This window comes from Kogia breviceps, chromosome 8 (assembly GCF_026419965.1).
Source record: "Kogia breviceps isolate mKogBre1 chromosome 8, mKogBre1 haplotype 1, whole genome shotgun sequence".
NCBI lineage: Eukaryota > Metazoa > Chordata > Mammalia > Artiodactyla > Physeteridae > Kogia > Kogia breviceps.
The window spans coordinates 13,838,728-13,854,855 of NC_081317.1; the positions used below are offsets into that span (position 1 = coordinate 13,838,728).

General features: G+C 38.0%; 1 protein-coding gene across 2 annotated transcripts in view; it reads left to right on the forward strand.

The window, feature by feature from the left end:
• The window catches only part of MEGF9 (multiple EGF like domains 9), an 86,571-nt gene extending 73,385 nt beyond the window's left edge, over positions 1 to 13,186 (forward strand). The window contains exons 4-7 of one of the 2 annotated variants that reach the window (XR_010841880.1): positions 5,427 to 5,570; positions 6,118 to 6,387; positions 8,457 to 9,043; positions 10,921 to 13,186. Coding sequence is in view for 1 of the 2 variants with exons in the window: in XM_059071268.2 (XP_058927251.1) it covers positions 5,427 to 5,570; positions 6,118 to 6,387; positions 8,457 to 8,908 (866 nt within the window). In the remaining variant the exon portion in view is untranslated. Of the gene's footprint in view, positions 1 to 5,426; positions 5,571 to 6,117; positions 6,388 to 8,456 lie in introns of both variants that reach the window. The other variant, XM_059071268.2, reaches the window with a different exon arrangement.
• Positions 13,187 to 16,128: the final 2,942 nt, after the last annotated feature.

Consider the following 16,128-nt stretch of genomic DNA (forward strand, 5'->3'; position numbering starts at 1 on the left):
AAAATATTTCCCTGATCCAGTAATTCTGTTTCCAGGAATCAATTCTTAGGAAATAATTTGAAATTCATGAAAAGCTTTATGTTCAAAGATTCTCACCACAGTGGCAGTTATAATTCTAAAAAATAAGACAACTCTATTTCTAACAGCAGGGAATGAAACAAATTATGTTATCTAGGCAATACATGATAAGAGCACAGAAAGTGAAATCTTGGCTTACCTTGTACAAATTACTTAGCTTTGTTTTTTCACTTAGAAATTTGGGATTATAACAGTAACTGCCTAATGGGATGTTGTGAAGATTCAGTGCAATATGTTTATACAGTGCCTGGTTAATTACAAGCAGTCAGTAAATGGCAACTATTATTATGTTGCCATGAAAATGTTTTAAAGAATGAAATATAACAACATGAGAGAGTGAAAGAAGCAGGGTATATACAATGACATGTGCCATATGTTTAGACTATTTAAAAAGCAAAACCTAAACTTCTCTATATAAGGAGAGATGCAAGAAAAAGTATTCAAAATTTTAATAACAGATTTCTTTGGGTGATTTTTATCTTGTTTCTATTCTGCTGTATTTTTCTAGATTTTCTTTATTAAACACATACTTCCCTTAAAATGGAGGAGGGAGGGACTGTCATTTTTAAGCTAAAACTTTATGTTCACATAGTGTACTTCTTTTTAAGAATTTAAGGCGACTTCATGTCTTCATAGTGTCTCACGGTGAGTACCTTGACTTGTCAGTAGCTTGACTGAGTTGACCACTCCGTCATCCTTCATTCCTCAGTGACTGTCTTCACTTGAAGATATCACACTTTCCTGGTTTTTTGGGTTTTTTTTCCCCTCCTCAGTCAGCTCTGCTAGATCTTCTTATTTTCACCTATAAGCACTGGAGTGCCTCAGAGGTTTGTTTGTCTTGACACATTTGTCTTCTGCATTTATACTCTCCCTAAATGAGCTCATTCAGTCCCTTGGATTTAATTTAAATGCCATCTACAAATGAGCTAATTACCAGATTTACATTTCTCCCTTGATCTCCACACTCAAAGATCTAACAGTGCACTTGACATCTTCCTTTGAATGCTCTAAGTCAGGGATCCCCAACCCCCGGGCAGTGGACCAGTACCAGTCCCCCGCCTGTTAGGAACCAGGCCGCACAGCAGGAGGTGAGCGGCGGAGGAGCAGTGAAGCTTCGTTCCCCATCGCTCACATCACCGCCTGAACCATGCCCCCACCCCCCACCCCCATCCATGGCAAAATTGTCTTCCATGAAACCAGTCCCCGGTGCCAGAAGGTTGGGGACCGCTGCTCTAAGTGGCAAGGTAGCCTTAACACATCCAAAGCAACTCTTTATTTTACTATATAAGCTAAGCCCGCTTTACTCTTAGTGTTCTTCATTTTGGTGACTGGCGCTGTAGGAGTCACATTTGCTTCTTTTCCTTCTGCAGATCCAGTCCGTCAGCAAGTCTGTCAGCCTGATGTTCAACATGGCCTTCGTTGCTATCGTCCTTGTCTAAGCAACTGTCATCTCTTTGAACTACTTTGACATGCTCTCATCTTACCGTTCTGCCTTCTCTTTTGTCCTCTCATCCTCTGACCCCCAACCTACCACAGTCCAGTCTCACATAACAACCAGGGTGATCTCTTGAAAATGTAAAACCAGATCATGTCGTTCCCATGCTCAGACACTCCAAAGTCTTCCTATCCCTCTTGGAATAAAATTCAAACTTCCTTCCATGACATTTTTTTGGCCTCTGCCTTTCTCTCTGACCTTATCTTCTGTTACCCTCTCCCTGTTTGCTTAGGCTGGCCTTCTTTCTGTTTAACAGCTTGAAGTTTGTCTTCTGTTGCATAGAGAAGCTTAGGCATTTCTTTTCATAACAAAGTACCTTGCTGCATTTCTGACAGGTTTATATGTAAACTAGAGGTAACGAAATAAATAAGGAAAAGGCTTTTTACAGGTGGCGATTTATGCTTTCAAAGCTTTGTCACTGAATTTGGTTGGAAAAGAACCCTACATTCTTTTCTTTGACCAGTTATTTTCTTGGTTACCCCCACCAGATTTTTTTGATGCTTAGCCAAGGAGCATGAGATCATCTTCAGGAAACACTTATTCTTTTTTTTGGATTCGCTCCTTTGGCCATCTTTCAGCAAAGAAAATGTGAATTTTAAGGCAGAATTGTTATATTTGGGAGGTTCCAGGCAGAGCATAATGAACAAAGTTACACTTCAGCTAATTTTTATATGTCATTTATCATAAAAGAAAGATTCTCAAATTTCAGATTTTAAAGCGAACTTAGATCTCATCTAGTTCAGCTTTCCTAGTTTGTAGAGGAGAAATTTGAAGCATTATATCCTATGGAATATTTGCATATACCCTCTGAAATGTTTACATTACATTAAATCATTGGGCAAGGAATTATCCCATTTTACATATTAAAAAAGTGAAACTCAGAGAAGCTATTTGCTGAAGGTCACATAGCTGTAAGAGGTTCAGCTGAGAATGGAACTCATATCTGACATGAAATACATACCATTTTTCTTATGTAATGTTGCCTCCCAAAGAGGAGTTGTAAGCTGTTAGAAAAGCAAATTCATATTATTAGTTCCTGCTCTATACGGACTTTAAAAGTTATATCTTTATTTTTATTGTAAAAATCAATCTTCAATTTTGTACATGAAATGTTTTAAAATTGCTTGAGCTTTTGAAATATTTTACAATATGCATTTGATACATTTTACAATGTATTAATTTTGTAATCAGAAAAAAATTAAGATAGTAAAAATAAAAGTGATAAGTGCATACTAGAGACAATTTAAAAATTAGAGGGAAAAAAACACTTAAAGGGTTATTGCCCCTCACAACTATTGTTAGCATTCTGGTGTATTTATGTCTTATCCATCTTTAATTTATTAATTTTCTTTTTCTATAGCTGTGTTCTAGGTGCATGCTATTTTTAAAGCAATGTAGAGTGATGAGTTTTTAAAAACTGATGAGTTTTATTGTTATACTTGTTTCCTCCTTTACTTTTCAGATAACATATTTACCATGTAGGCTTATTTTTTCTTATTGATTTCTCATTGCGGCTTGTGGCATAAAACAAATTGAAATAAGAAATTCTTCTGGAAAAAAATATTAAATATTCTAATATAAATGATTTAGGAGAGTGAAGCTGTATTGTGATAAGCACAACGCCAGACGTTTGAAGGTCTTACCTAGAATAGTAGAAAGCCCCAAAATAATAAGCATGTAGGTCCAGTAACATTGTAGGAGCAAAGTATTAAAAGTATATATATATATATATATATATATATATATATATATATATATATATATATACTGTTTTTTAATAAGACCTTTTCTTGCCACATTGCAAATGGCATGTTATTGGAATGCATCCTTATTCTGTTTCAGAACTATTAATTTTTGAGATATTTTTATATTAAAGTTTAGGACATTATCAGAAATTTTTCTTGAAAATTATTTCCATTGGACATTTTTAATAGAGGGAGAGCAGGTAGACAGATTTTATACATAAAGCAGGTTTTGACTTTTCCAACCTGCAGAACACTTTGACATTTATTTTATTTTTAGAGCTGAAATCTACAGTTTCCTAGTATGCATTTTTCAGCTATTTTTATTGTCACAATGATACATAGCTAAAGAGGGATCAGATATAAGAAGATCTGCGAAGAAATTAGTACCTTAATTGTTTATCAACGTATGAGGATATACTACTTTGTTATATATATGAAATACATCATTAATACTATCAGGCCTTAAAAAATTATATGATTAAAAGTGATACTTACATGCAAATTTGATTTAATTCAGAGTTAAGTGTTCATATAATAAACTTTAAAAAATGTCTTTCTGAATAAGTTCATGAAGTTTCAAGGAACTTTGCTATAATCACATAAGAATTGAGATTTGAGATGTATGTTAATAATTTTCATTCTTTTGGTTTTTCAAATCTTGTTCCAGTTGTCAGACCATTTTATTCCACAGCCTCATTCTCACTCCCCTTTTTTGTAAATATTTCACTAGTAAGGAAAAAAAATCAAATAAAATTACTTATGAGACTTTTGCTCTGAACTGTATTTAGCTTATCATGTAAAAATTTCATTGTCTTCCTAGATTTCTTTGTAGAGTGTACTCACTTATTTCTGTAATAGGAGTTCTGAGTGTCCCTTTGAATCTTTGTGAAATGTAAATTACCCTACACATTTTTGTTTCCTGTTTGCAGATGTTATGCTGCTTCAGTGCCTGTAGAATGTCCTTACTAGTAGGGAACCAAAGGAGTATTATTAAGAAACATATAACTTTGCTTGCCTCCTTCCTTTTCATTTTCTTTATTGTTTTCATTTTTATTTTGAATTTTTAAATATAAAACCATATGGAGAGGGACATCCCTGGTGGTCCAGTGGTTAAGACTTTGCCTTCCAATGCAGTGGGGGGTGTGGTTTTGATCCATGGTTGGCGAGCTAAGATCTCATATGGCTTGGGGCCAAAAAACCAAAAACATAAAAAACAGAAGCAATATTTTAACAAATTCAATAAAGACTTTGAAAATGGTCCACATAAAAAAAAATCTTAAAAAAATATGGAGAATAATATAACAAAGAATTAATAAATATTAACACTTTGGTATTTTGCGTAATATTTATACATATTTGTAGTTATATATTTGAAATAGAAAATTTCAAATAGAGCTGGAATTCTTCCTCTTTGTTTTCTTCCCTGCTCTCGTTTTTCTCCCTCCCTCTACAGAGACAAACAGAGCATATAACTTGCCTATACCCTCTCAGTCTGGATTTAGTTTTCACTGCATATGTATGTATCCATCTGCCTAGAGTATTATGTATCCATTTGCTTAGTATTGTTTAGTGTGGTTTTTAAAATTTTTATTTCAATCAATCAATTTTTACAAAATAAGTAAGTACTCTCCTTCTTTATGTATCATTCTACAATTTGCTTTTTTCAACCCACATTGTTTTTAGGATTTATGTGTGTTCATACATATGGTGTAGTTCACTAATTTAACTAGAGTTTCCCAACTATTAAAATAATACAATTTATCTATTTCTTTTAATAGGTCTTTAGGTTGTTTTTATTTTTTCTTTGCAAATTGTTGGCCTGCTTTTGGTATGTAGTCAGTCAATCAACAAGGGCTTATTGGGACTCTAGTCATGTACCTAGCCTTTCCCTAAAGAGTTTACAATCTAGTAGGGGACACAGAACTGATAGGCCTGTTTAGTATAGAAATAAGATGGGGTAGAAACGGAACTCTGTGCAATCTCTGTTGGATAACTTTTTCTGGTTAACTCTTAAGGTTTTTTGGTTGCAGGTATGGCTATGATTTATTTAAAGTTACTGTGCTTTCAGAGTAAATCTTTAACTTCTTGAAATGATTTGCTTCTTTTAGGTGCTTGTTTAAATTGCCAGGATAATAGCAGAGGGGATCATTGTGAAGAATGCAAAGAAGGATTTTATCAGAGTCCTGATGCCACTAAAGAATGTCTTCGCTGCCCTTGTTCAGCAGTGACATCTACAGGCAGTTGTATCATAAGTAAGGCCTTTCCCTAAATCTTCATTTTTAGAGGAAAAATCAGTGAATCAATTATCAATAGGTAGAAAGTGTGTTGATAAAGTTCTAGATGCTGTAGGTGAAAGGGAGTTATAAAAACAGTATAGGTTTTCCTTTCTAGGAATTTGCAGTCAAATCCAAATACATATGTGAAATGAGACATGAGGGAGGGATGAGGAAGTTTTTGTTAAAACTGTATTTTGTTCCATCTGACATGACAAAAGAGGAAGGAATAAAAAAATTTTGAGTGCCTATCCATCTCAATTACTCAGATTCTTTATGTAAGCACACTTCTTTCCTTCTCTACCTAAATAGATTTTCTGGGTGGCCCTATCATTCTCAAAACAAACTGGACAATTAATAAATAAGGTGTAAATTATTAGTTTGAATTCCATGTGTTTCTTAAGTTTGAGAGGAGATAGTAGTCAGGGTGTGTAAACTGTTTTGGTGGGAGGACTAGTAGTAGTTTTGCATTTTCAATTGTAGCTTGAAATTTTACTAAATTATTTTGATGTTCTCTCTCTTTCAGAACTGGGTGAATTGGAACCTGAATGTGTCCGGTGTAAAGATGGTTACATGGGCCAGAACTGCAATGAATGTGACAATGGCTATTACAATTCTGACAGCATCTGTATGGAGTGCCAGTGTCATGGCCACGTGGACCCAGTTAAAACTCCAAAGATTTGTAAGCCTGAGAGTGGTGAGTGCATCAACTGCCTCCATAACACCACTGGGTTTTGGTGTGAGAACTGCCTAGAAGGTTACGTTCAAGACCTCAAGGGAAATTGCATCAAGAAAGGTAAAACTTCACCTAAGGTTGTAAATTTAATATTTAAACCTAGCAGTGAAAATTTCAGTACAGCTACTTTTAGCTTTGTAAAAGCTTCCAATCCTACCAGAGTAGTTTTCTGGAAATAGATTTTGATAGATATTTGCCTAAAGAGATTTGCTTCTATTCCTGTTGCTCTCCTGAGACTCTAGAGTCAACTCTAGAAATCTGAGGACCAAGGCAAAGTCATTGCAGTGTTCTCACATTTTCTCTTCATCTGTTTTTTAAAAAATATTTTTAAAGTCCTATCATTTCTTTTATCCTTTGCTTCCTGTATTCTCATCACTTCCAGTGATCATCAAAGGTCTTTTTAAGTAGAAACCTATATCTGGTTAGAAGTTCCAGCTGAGAAACAAGGGTTTATTCTAACTTCTGTCCTAACTTTGGACTTACGTTTTCCCAGGTGTGATGGAGGAAATAGTAACCTCAATTTTTAAAACAAAAAGTTATTCATATGGCAAAAATGTTTCTTTCAGGGAAGTTCAGTAAGGGTTTAGATAAAAATTAATGATTATAAATTTAGGATGAATTAGGGATATTCAGGCTTTATTAGGTCATAGAGATTAGGCCATACTCTTCTATAAACCATTCTTTGATATTCTGACAGATGCTGAATACTGGGCTGATAGGCAGTTGGTCTGTGGCAAGGATTATCCTTCTGCCATTTTCTTGATATCCTTATTCTGCTGTTATCAAGGCTAAAAAGCTCAAATTGAACCCTATCATTAGCCTGGAGGTCCTGTCACTCAATTCTCTTTCCCACTAGAGGCATACCTTGTCCATACTTAGCTGACAGGACTGTGATGATTTTTCTTATTAGTTATTAGGAAATGTAAAACATGCCTCTTTTTAAGATAGATTGATGTGTCTGACTTTAGTGATGAATTGTAATGATAATAGTAATCATTTTGTTGAGTGTCTACTATGTGCCAAGCACTGTAAACATTAAATGTGATAATGTTATATAGTTCATTATCTAATTTAATCCTTCCCAAGAACTCTGCAGAGTAGATATCATTATTCCCATTTTATTGATGAGGAACCTCAGTTTTAAAAAGATTAACTGGGCTTCCCTGGTGGCGCAGCGGTTGGGAGTCTGCCTGCTAATGCAGGGGACACAGGTTTGAGCCCTCGTCTGGGAGGATCCCACATGCCGCGGAGCGACTGGGCCCGTGAGCCACAACTACTGAGCCTGCGCTTCTGGAGCCTGTGCTCCGCAACAGGAGAGGCCCGCGCACCGTGATGAAGAGTGACCCCCGCTTGCCACAACTAGAGAAAGCCCTCGCACAGAAACGAAGACCCAACACAGCCAAAAATAAATAAATAAACAAATGTGGGGTTTAAAAAAAAAAAAGATTAACTGACTTATTTATTGCCACACAGTTCTACTTGATTCCAAAGCTTTTGGTATTTCTACTGAGCTATGCTGCATTAAAAGTACAAAGTATAGTACCTTAGTTATAAAATAGCTATAATCTACATAAAGGAAGAATCACTGCACTTGCAATGGCTGTTTTCTGTCTCGGATGATATCAACTTTGGATATTTAAATTGTGTTTTTCAGAAGTAACTAGAAATAGAATTTTTCCTATTTTGTTTTTGCCTCCATTGAAGAGAATTTTACCTTTATGAAATGCCATCAGACATGTTGAACTTACCTTAGTTCAAATGATTATTATCACTTTTAACCAAGTGATTTAATAGTCTCTAGTGACATATTTACTACCTTTTCAGGAATTTGTATGAATCTCTTCAGGAGTACAGAAGGTTGGAAAACTCCAACATTAGAATTTTCCCAAAGATTTTAGTGTAGATATTATGCATTTTGGATAACAGCCATGGATGTAATAATCTAGCTTTCTAGACCCTGATTCTTTTCATTATATTTCTTAAAGAGTTATTTTTAACTTGCATTACCTTAAAGCAGAGTATCATGTCAACATCCCATATCAATTTCCACTCCCATGTGTATTTCTTTTATGGTTTCTTAAAACAAGATATTTTGTCTTTTACATTTCATTCTCTGTTTTTATTTTCAGAAGTTATTGTTCCAACACCTGAAGGTTCTACCATTTTGGTTTCCAATGCCTCTTTGACCACATCAGTGCCCCCCCCTGTTATAAATAGTACATTTACCCCTACAACCCTGCAGACTATCTTTTCAGTAAGCTCTGCTGAAAATAGCACATCAGCTTTAGCTGATGTATCATGGACCCAGTTTAACATCATCATTTTGACAGTCATCATCATCGTGGTGGTGCTGCTGATGGGTTTTGTGGGGGCCGTATATATGTACCGGGAGTACCAAAACCGGAAACTCAACGCCCCCTTTTGGACCATTGAGCTGAAAGAAGACAATATCAGTTTCAGCAGCTACCATGACAGCATTCCCAATGCAGATGTGTCAGGATTGTTGGAAGATGATGGCAACGAAGTGGCTCCCAATGGGCAGCTGACCCTGACGACACCGATACATAACTATAAAGCCTAAGGCGCTAGAGCTCTTCTCCTGGACTGTGAGACCACAGTGCTTGCCAAAACAGCAGCAGCCCCTGGGCCACACAAAGCCTGGGTAGAGTCACTGAGATGAGAAAGCAAAGGCATATAGTGCATCTGAAATTTTCAGGTACAAATTTATAATGTACTTAGCCTGTTACTCTTAGATTTCCCATGAAGATCTGAAGCAGTCATTGACAATAAGGACTTGAAGTAAAGTATATTTTTGTACCAAACCACATGGGAGTATAGAAAGGCGGAACCACATAGTGCAGCCCAAATCCACTTTGACCTCCAAATAGACTCCTGGGGAAGTGTTTATCAGACCAGCGGAAACAGGATGACGGATGTGGAGGGGGAGAGGACTGCCAGAAGACTTCATCTCCATTCCTGAAACACATTTTTTTAAAGGAGGGGGTCGGGGTGATATTCATTGAGGAAAAGCTGATGTTTGGGCTGTATCACAATAAACAACCTTGATTATTTCCAGAATAGGGGCAGAAAAGTCCCAAGAAGATCTTTAGAAGGGTTTGATTTTTCCTTCCAGAATTCTTGCTCGATGATAAGAGTAAAGCACAGGATAAGCTTCTAATGGTAGAGAGAGGAAGGCAACATCTGGGAGCAGGAAGCTGATGGTCCTCCTTAGGGTCTCAGTGTAAATGATAAATTGTCTAAAAATAAGGAAGATTCCTGCCTCTAGAGAAATAAGGTGTATATAGTTAATGTAGAATATCTGGTCAGCATTGTATTTGTATCTGTTTGTAAAAAAAAATCATGTCATATTTTATCATCTAGAATTTATTTGTACAGCAGTTAATGGAGTTGTAAAAAGAAAATATGGGGTTAAAATACTGTAAAATAGATGGCAATATTGCTAGAGCTGGGACTCTGGTGAGCATCAGTCATTTTTAGTCCCTCTTTGGACACTGTTGAAATTTATAAGAGGTTGGATGTTTCCAATTTTTCTTTCCCTTTTCAATCTAAGAGTAGAGTTCTATGGTCTTGGCTTCCTATAGATTCAAGCAATAGATTTTGAAGACAGTGTTTGTTAAGCTGGGACACAGGCTGCACTCTCCAAACTACTCACCTAATTAGACACTAGCCTCTATATATTTTACATAGATTAATGTAGAATATATTCTCAGTAAAGAATTTTTTTAATGTAAAACATAGTCTTCCAAAGGAATTATAAATATTTTAGTTTCAAAAGAAAAGCCATCATATTACTTGGGATCCCCTGTGAAATATCATGCCTGTGAAATATTTATATTCTCCCCCCACCCCAAAATACTTCCTACATTTGAATGTAGCCTGTCACTCACATGCCATGAAGTGTGTACCATCTCTCTGCAGTGCTACAGTTCTTGTATCTTCTTCTTGTCTGGTTAGAGGGTAGCTCTGTAGTTGAGTGGCTATAGTTAGTCCTTGCTTTTAGACGCAGTTTTTTCTTAGAGGCCATCTCTACCTTTGCTCTCAACTAATTATGATATTGACAGATTGTAGATTAAGCAAGCCAGGAAAAGCAGCCAGAAGTCAAATATAGATATTTATTAGGAAGGAGAGCAAACTGTCAAGGGGTTAGGAAAAAAAAACAAAGATTAGACCCAGGAAATCCAAGTTGATAACTTTGCCTGACTTCCCCAGAGGAAAACCTGGAATTTGGCCACCCTCTGTAGTTGTTCTCAGGGTTTGGACATGATGCTCTGGAGGGTGCACAGCCGGTAATCTACTTCTGTGAACCGTAGGTGCTCCGAATATTTGGCCATGGTTCGTGAAAGTGGAGATTACATTACATTAAAATTAGTTACTATTTCTATAGCCCTTTGCAGTTTGCAAAGCATCTTTCTATATGTGTGTCCTTTGTTCCTCACCATAGGCCCCTGAGGAAGTAATTGTTGTTCCCATTTTATAGGTGAGGTTAAATGTCTTGTTCAAAGCTATATAATATGTCATTATTAGGCTTGGAATCAGGACTCCTAACTCTGCAGCACATGTTCTTTCAACCAGATGCTCGTGCGGAAATTGCCCAGCCATGAACACGAGAAGGCTGGGAGGAAGAGCCCATCTGTGGACGTTTCTAATTTTTCTAAGTACAAGGTACAATCCAGGGCCATCCAGCCATGACGGACTTTGTGGAAAGACCACAGGAGGATTACTCTCTGAAGCCAGTATTGGTGATAAGAAAATTAAAATACCGGTTTGTGCTTCATTAAAGTGAACTAATCCTTCCAAGCAGGGAAAGAAAACCTGATTTCCCCAGCAGCTGCCACGTATGCGTGTATAGACTGTGCAGTGCATAGTTCCAAGGAATTGTGTAAAGTGACATAGCTGCCTTTCCCCCAGATTACTACCCCCTCAAGCCAGGGATTGAGGATGGTGAGAAATAAGCGTTTGTTAAACAGAAATTAACCGAATAGAGAAAGAAAGAGTTTGTTGGGGTCTAAGAGCCAAAGCCAAATAGTCCGGATTCTGGCCATGTAGAGATTCCATGAAACACACTTTAAAAGATATTGCAAAAACTGAATCACAAAGAATGTTTACCTTTAAATATTTATGAACAGCTCCTAGGCCATGTTCTCAATTTGTCCTGATGGAAAAAATTAAGGTCTTAAAATCTGTTTTAAATAATATTCTTTAGTGTCCCATGCTTCTGCTGGTGGAAATAATTTTGCTCTAAAATGAAATCAATCATGAAGTGATCTACCACCAAAATCAGCCTAGGAAACCAGTATGGAATGCATTGCACGATAGCCATTTCTCTAAAGGCGTGATCCCCACGAACTATGGCACTTAGCACCAGGACCCCATACGTCCTTGAGAAAGACTAATGTTGGAAGAATTCTTGTCTAAGGATTAGGAATGTGTTTATTTTCAAATGAGATAAGACTAGTATGAATCTTATTGATGAATGACAGATACTGCTATTAAGTGATACTTTTATCTTCATTAATTCGTTTCAGTAAGCCCTTCCGCATTTCTGACAGATGCCTTCCGTAGTGTTGTTAAGTATGTCTGTCCTCCCGTACTTTCCCCTCCCTCCCTCCCTCCCTCCCTCCCAGAGGTCTCTTCTAATGGTATTTCTCCAGTTATAGAGAAAAATGATAATAAAAACTAAACCTCATTTATACTAAGGTCCTATGGACCTAGTGTGTTACTCTTAGGGATACCTGAATTTTAAGAGAGGAGAACAGAGTGGACGTGGAATGGGAGGAGAGAGATTTGTGGGGAGAGGATTTGTGGAAGCATCAAATTATATGTCTACTCTCTAGCGCCAATATTCCCAGAAAATTGACCATTACAGCAATACTCACTGACCCACTAGTTCATTTTGGTCAGCTGAGTGCCTTGAGGACACTTAGTCCTTCTTGTGCTGTTTTGGAACCAGAGAGCTGAAGCAACAGTATTCTTCCTGGCAGCCTCAGTTTGGACTGGGTTGTTAAATCATTCACCTTGGTCCTGTATTTGCTGTAGCACATATGATGAACATAGCCCCACTTATAATGAACATTCCCTGGTTCTTATACTTTGAGGTATGTGGGAAGGAGTTGAATTTATATATCTCAAGGAAAGCTCTCTGACAGGAATGTCAGAGAAGTAAAAAGCAACCCAGTGTAATCTGTTAGAGCAAAGAAAGCATTTCTGGCCTCATCCACAAAGAACCTTCGGTCTCTTATGATCATCTTGATAGGAATTTGGAAGCGAAAATGAGTTTGGTGTGTGCAGGGGAGTAACGGAAGGTTAATGCAAGTTTTCCCTTCAGCCCTGAGCCAGTGACTATGCCAAGGGGAGAAGCGGGAAGAACACACTGATTGAGCGGAAGAAGTCAAATGACATCACGTGGACTAGAAGGTTCTGGATCATCACAATGTCAGTGGTTGAATGATACTTTTTCAAAGGCCATTGGGAACCTTTCTTACTTACCATGCATACGCAGTAACTGAACCAGCAGCCCTAGAACGTGAGCCCAGGCTTTAGGTCTGCACTAGTCCAAGAGCTAACTGATTTACAGTGACGTTTTCATGCTAGGCACAGGCACTCTGTACTACGTTAAATTTCAGCCCAAGCAATTGGGGAGTGTTTCTGAAACATTAAACTTGTATTTATGTCACTAAAATTCTAACACAAATTTTAAAAACATGTCTCATGCATATGCTGTACTAGGCTTCATGATGCATTTCTAAATTTGTGTATGATTTGAATATATGAAAGAATTTATACAAGAGTGTTATTTAAAATTATTAAAAAATAAATGTATATAATTTGTACCTATTGTAGATTTGTTGTTTTACTTTTTTATGTGGTCAGAGTTTTTGGAAGTCTTTTAATATATGTCACAGATCACTTATTTTCAAACCACTTCATGAAAGTCTTTGAACCCTTCATTTACTGAACATGCTTTCTGTTTTAAGAAGTTCCTTTAAAGAATGTTTTCCACTTAGGAAAAGAAATGCCACACGAAGAAGATTACCCCCTCTCAGAATAAAACAAAACACCCTGAGAAAAAAGCATACTTTAACATATATTCTTGTGTGTGCTTTTACTTGTCTCCGATGAGATCCATTGGGTTTTCCATGAAAATATTACAGAAAAAATTTGCTCCTTTTGGATTTCTTTTTCATGCATGTAAAAAATGTCCTTTCTTTAGAATATGAAGGGAACCATGTTCTATGTGTTTGTTAGATAACCTGTAATGAGAGTACCGCTTTTTACTCTTTTGAGGTACCCTTGGAGATCCTCTATTTTGACAAAGTTCAAAGGATGCCATCTAGAGATCCAAGGGGTACCCTGAAAAAGAAGAAAAAATAAGTCAGGCCTTTGTTTGTCCTGAGAGCTTTATAAACTTCAGTTGGTTTATTCAGCTTCAGCTGGTTGATATTTGAACTTTAAAATCCTGTTTTTGGGGCTTCCCTGGTGGCGCAGTGGTTGAGAGTCCGCCTGCCAATGCAGGGGACACGGGTTCGAACCCTGGTCCGGGAGGATCCATCATGCCGCGGAGCAACTAAGCCCGTGCGCCACAACTACTGAGCCTGCGCTCTAAAGCCCGCGAGCCGCAACTACTGAGCCTGTGTGCTACAACTAACTGAGCCTGTGCTCTAGAGCCCGTGCTCTGCAACAAGAGAAGCCACCTCAGGGAGAAGCCCGTGCACCGCAAGAGTAGCCCCCGCTCTCCACAGCTAGAGAAAGCCTGCACACGGCAACAAAGACCCAATGCTGCCAAAAATAAATAAATAAATTTAAAAAAGAAGAAGGATACACATGTTGTTGAACACTGAACTTCAGATAGTTGCAGAGAAAGCAAGCAAAATGTTTTCTTTGTATGTAATAAGAGTAGGTTTGGGTAATGAAGTGTTTGGGAGGAGATCTTCTTTTGTGGTTTCATTTGTGTTGTCAGACCAGTTGCTAACGTCCTGTAATGTCAATAGGTTTTTCTTAATCTCTGCTCCAAATAAGGAAGAGTCTTAGCCCTTCCTTATGCTCACTACCATTCTAACCCAACTGTATAAACTCTTGTATAATTTCCTGTATATGCCAGGTTATATGATGTCTTTCTCCCTTTGCTGGTAGTGTTTCTTCTATGCTGGTAGTGTTTCTTCTATCTATAACATCCTTGAGAATGTTTATTCATTCTTTGCAAACCCTTGATAAAAGAAGGTTGATAAGTCCTTAATTTATATCTCCATTTGCCGAATGAACACCTCCCTTATTGCACATATTTTATTACAAATACTTGTTATATTATGTCTTCCTCAGTAGATTGCATTTCTTGAAGCCAGGAGCATTTCCTCTTCTGTCTCTTGTGTCTGGCACAGTGCTGGCGTGTTATGGGTACTCAGTAAATGGTGGTTTAAAACAAAAAGTAGGGCTTCCCGGTGGCGCAGTGGTTGCAAATCCACCTGCCGATGCAGGGGACACGGGTTCGTGCCCCGGTCCGGGAAGATCCCACATGCCGCGGAGCGGCTGGGCCCGTGAGACGTGGCCGCTGAGCCTGCGCATCTGGAGCCTGTGCTCCGCAACGGGAGGGGCCGCGACAGTGAGAGGCCCGCGTACCGCAAAAAAAAAAAAAAAAAAAAAAAGTATTTGACAGATACAACAGTTGGTCTGTGAACTTATTTGGTGAGGTATTATAAGAAATTTTATATTCAGTGGGTAAGACAATGAATGAATGAGTGATGGAATCTGCTGTACTGCAGGGTTTACACTGGTAAATATGGTAAAGGCATGTAAGAACTGCAGTTTGTAAGCTTTAAAGTAATGCAAGCCTAAACCAAAAACCAAATAGACTGTTATCTGGGGCAGCACCAAGTCATTTGTAAATAGGGATGTTTCTGAGTGACAGTGGGAAGGAACAGCACGAAACTTCCTTCAGCGGAATGGTGCCGATGAAGCGCTCTCCTATAGCGCAGAGAGAGATCTCGCTCACAGACTGGACTGCATATCCTCAGACATTGTGGCCTGTGCTGACTGCGTAGGAAGCAAACTTAGTCTGATATATGGATGCTTTTGTTGTCCTCCCCTTCCTGCCTTTCTTTTCAATAGCTTGCAGAACAGGCTAAATCTCAGCTTTTTAATTCCCCCAAAACATTTTTTAAATGAGCCATTGTTATCTTTAATCACCATGGCCAGGGGATTATCCAGTTTCATTTGAAGAAGCTATTTTTGCCAAGAGGTGAGATTCTTCCAGACAAGGATAAAGACATTAATGGTTGTCTCTTGAGATTCTGTTTTAGTTGAGATAATAATTTGGGGGCAGTTAAGCAAATTGTATAAACTCCAATGGGCCATTGATCTCCAAAGCAATTGTCTGAAATGGAGAGGCCTTTATTGCTTTTTTGTGTGTGTGTGTGGTATGCGGGCCTCTCACTGTTGTGGCCTCTCCCGTTGCGGAGCACAGGCTCCGGACGCGCAGGCCCAGCGGCCATGGCTCTCCGCGGCATGTGGGATCTTCCCAGACCAGGGCACGAACCCGTGTCTCCTGCATCGGCAGGCGGATTCTCAACCACTGCGCCACCAGGGAAGCCCATGAAATGGAGAGGCCTTTATATGCTGGAGCAAGGATCAGAGTTTGGCAACAGTTACATTTTGAATGTCCTTCAGTTAAAATGAAAAGGTAGCAGTGTTAACAGGTATTGGTCCTGAGTAAAGAATGAACTTCATTTACTTAAAATCTGTACCTCACCTTTTGTATTAAAAGACAGAGATCATTAAACCACTAAA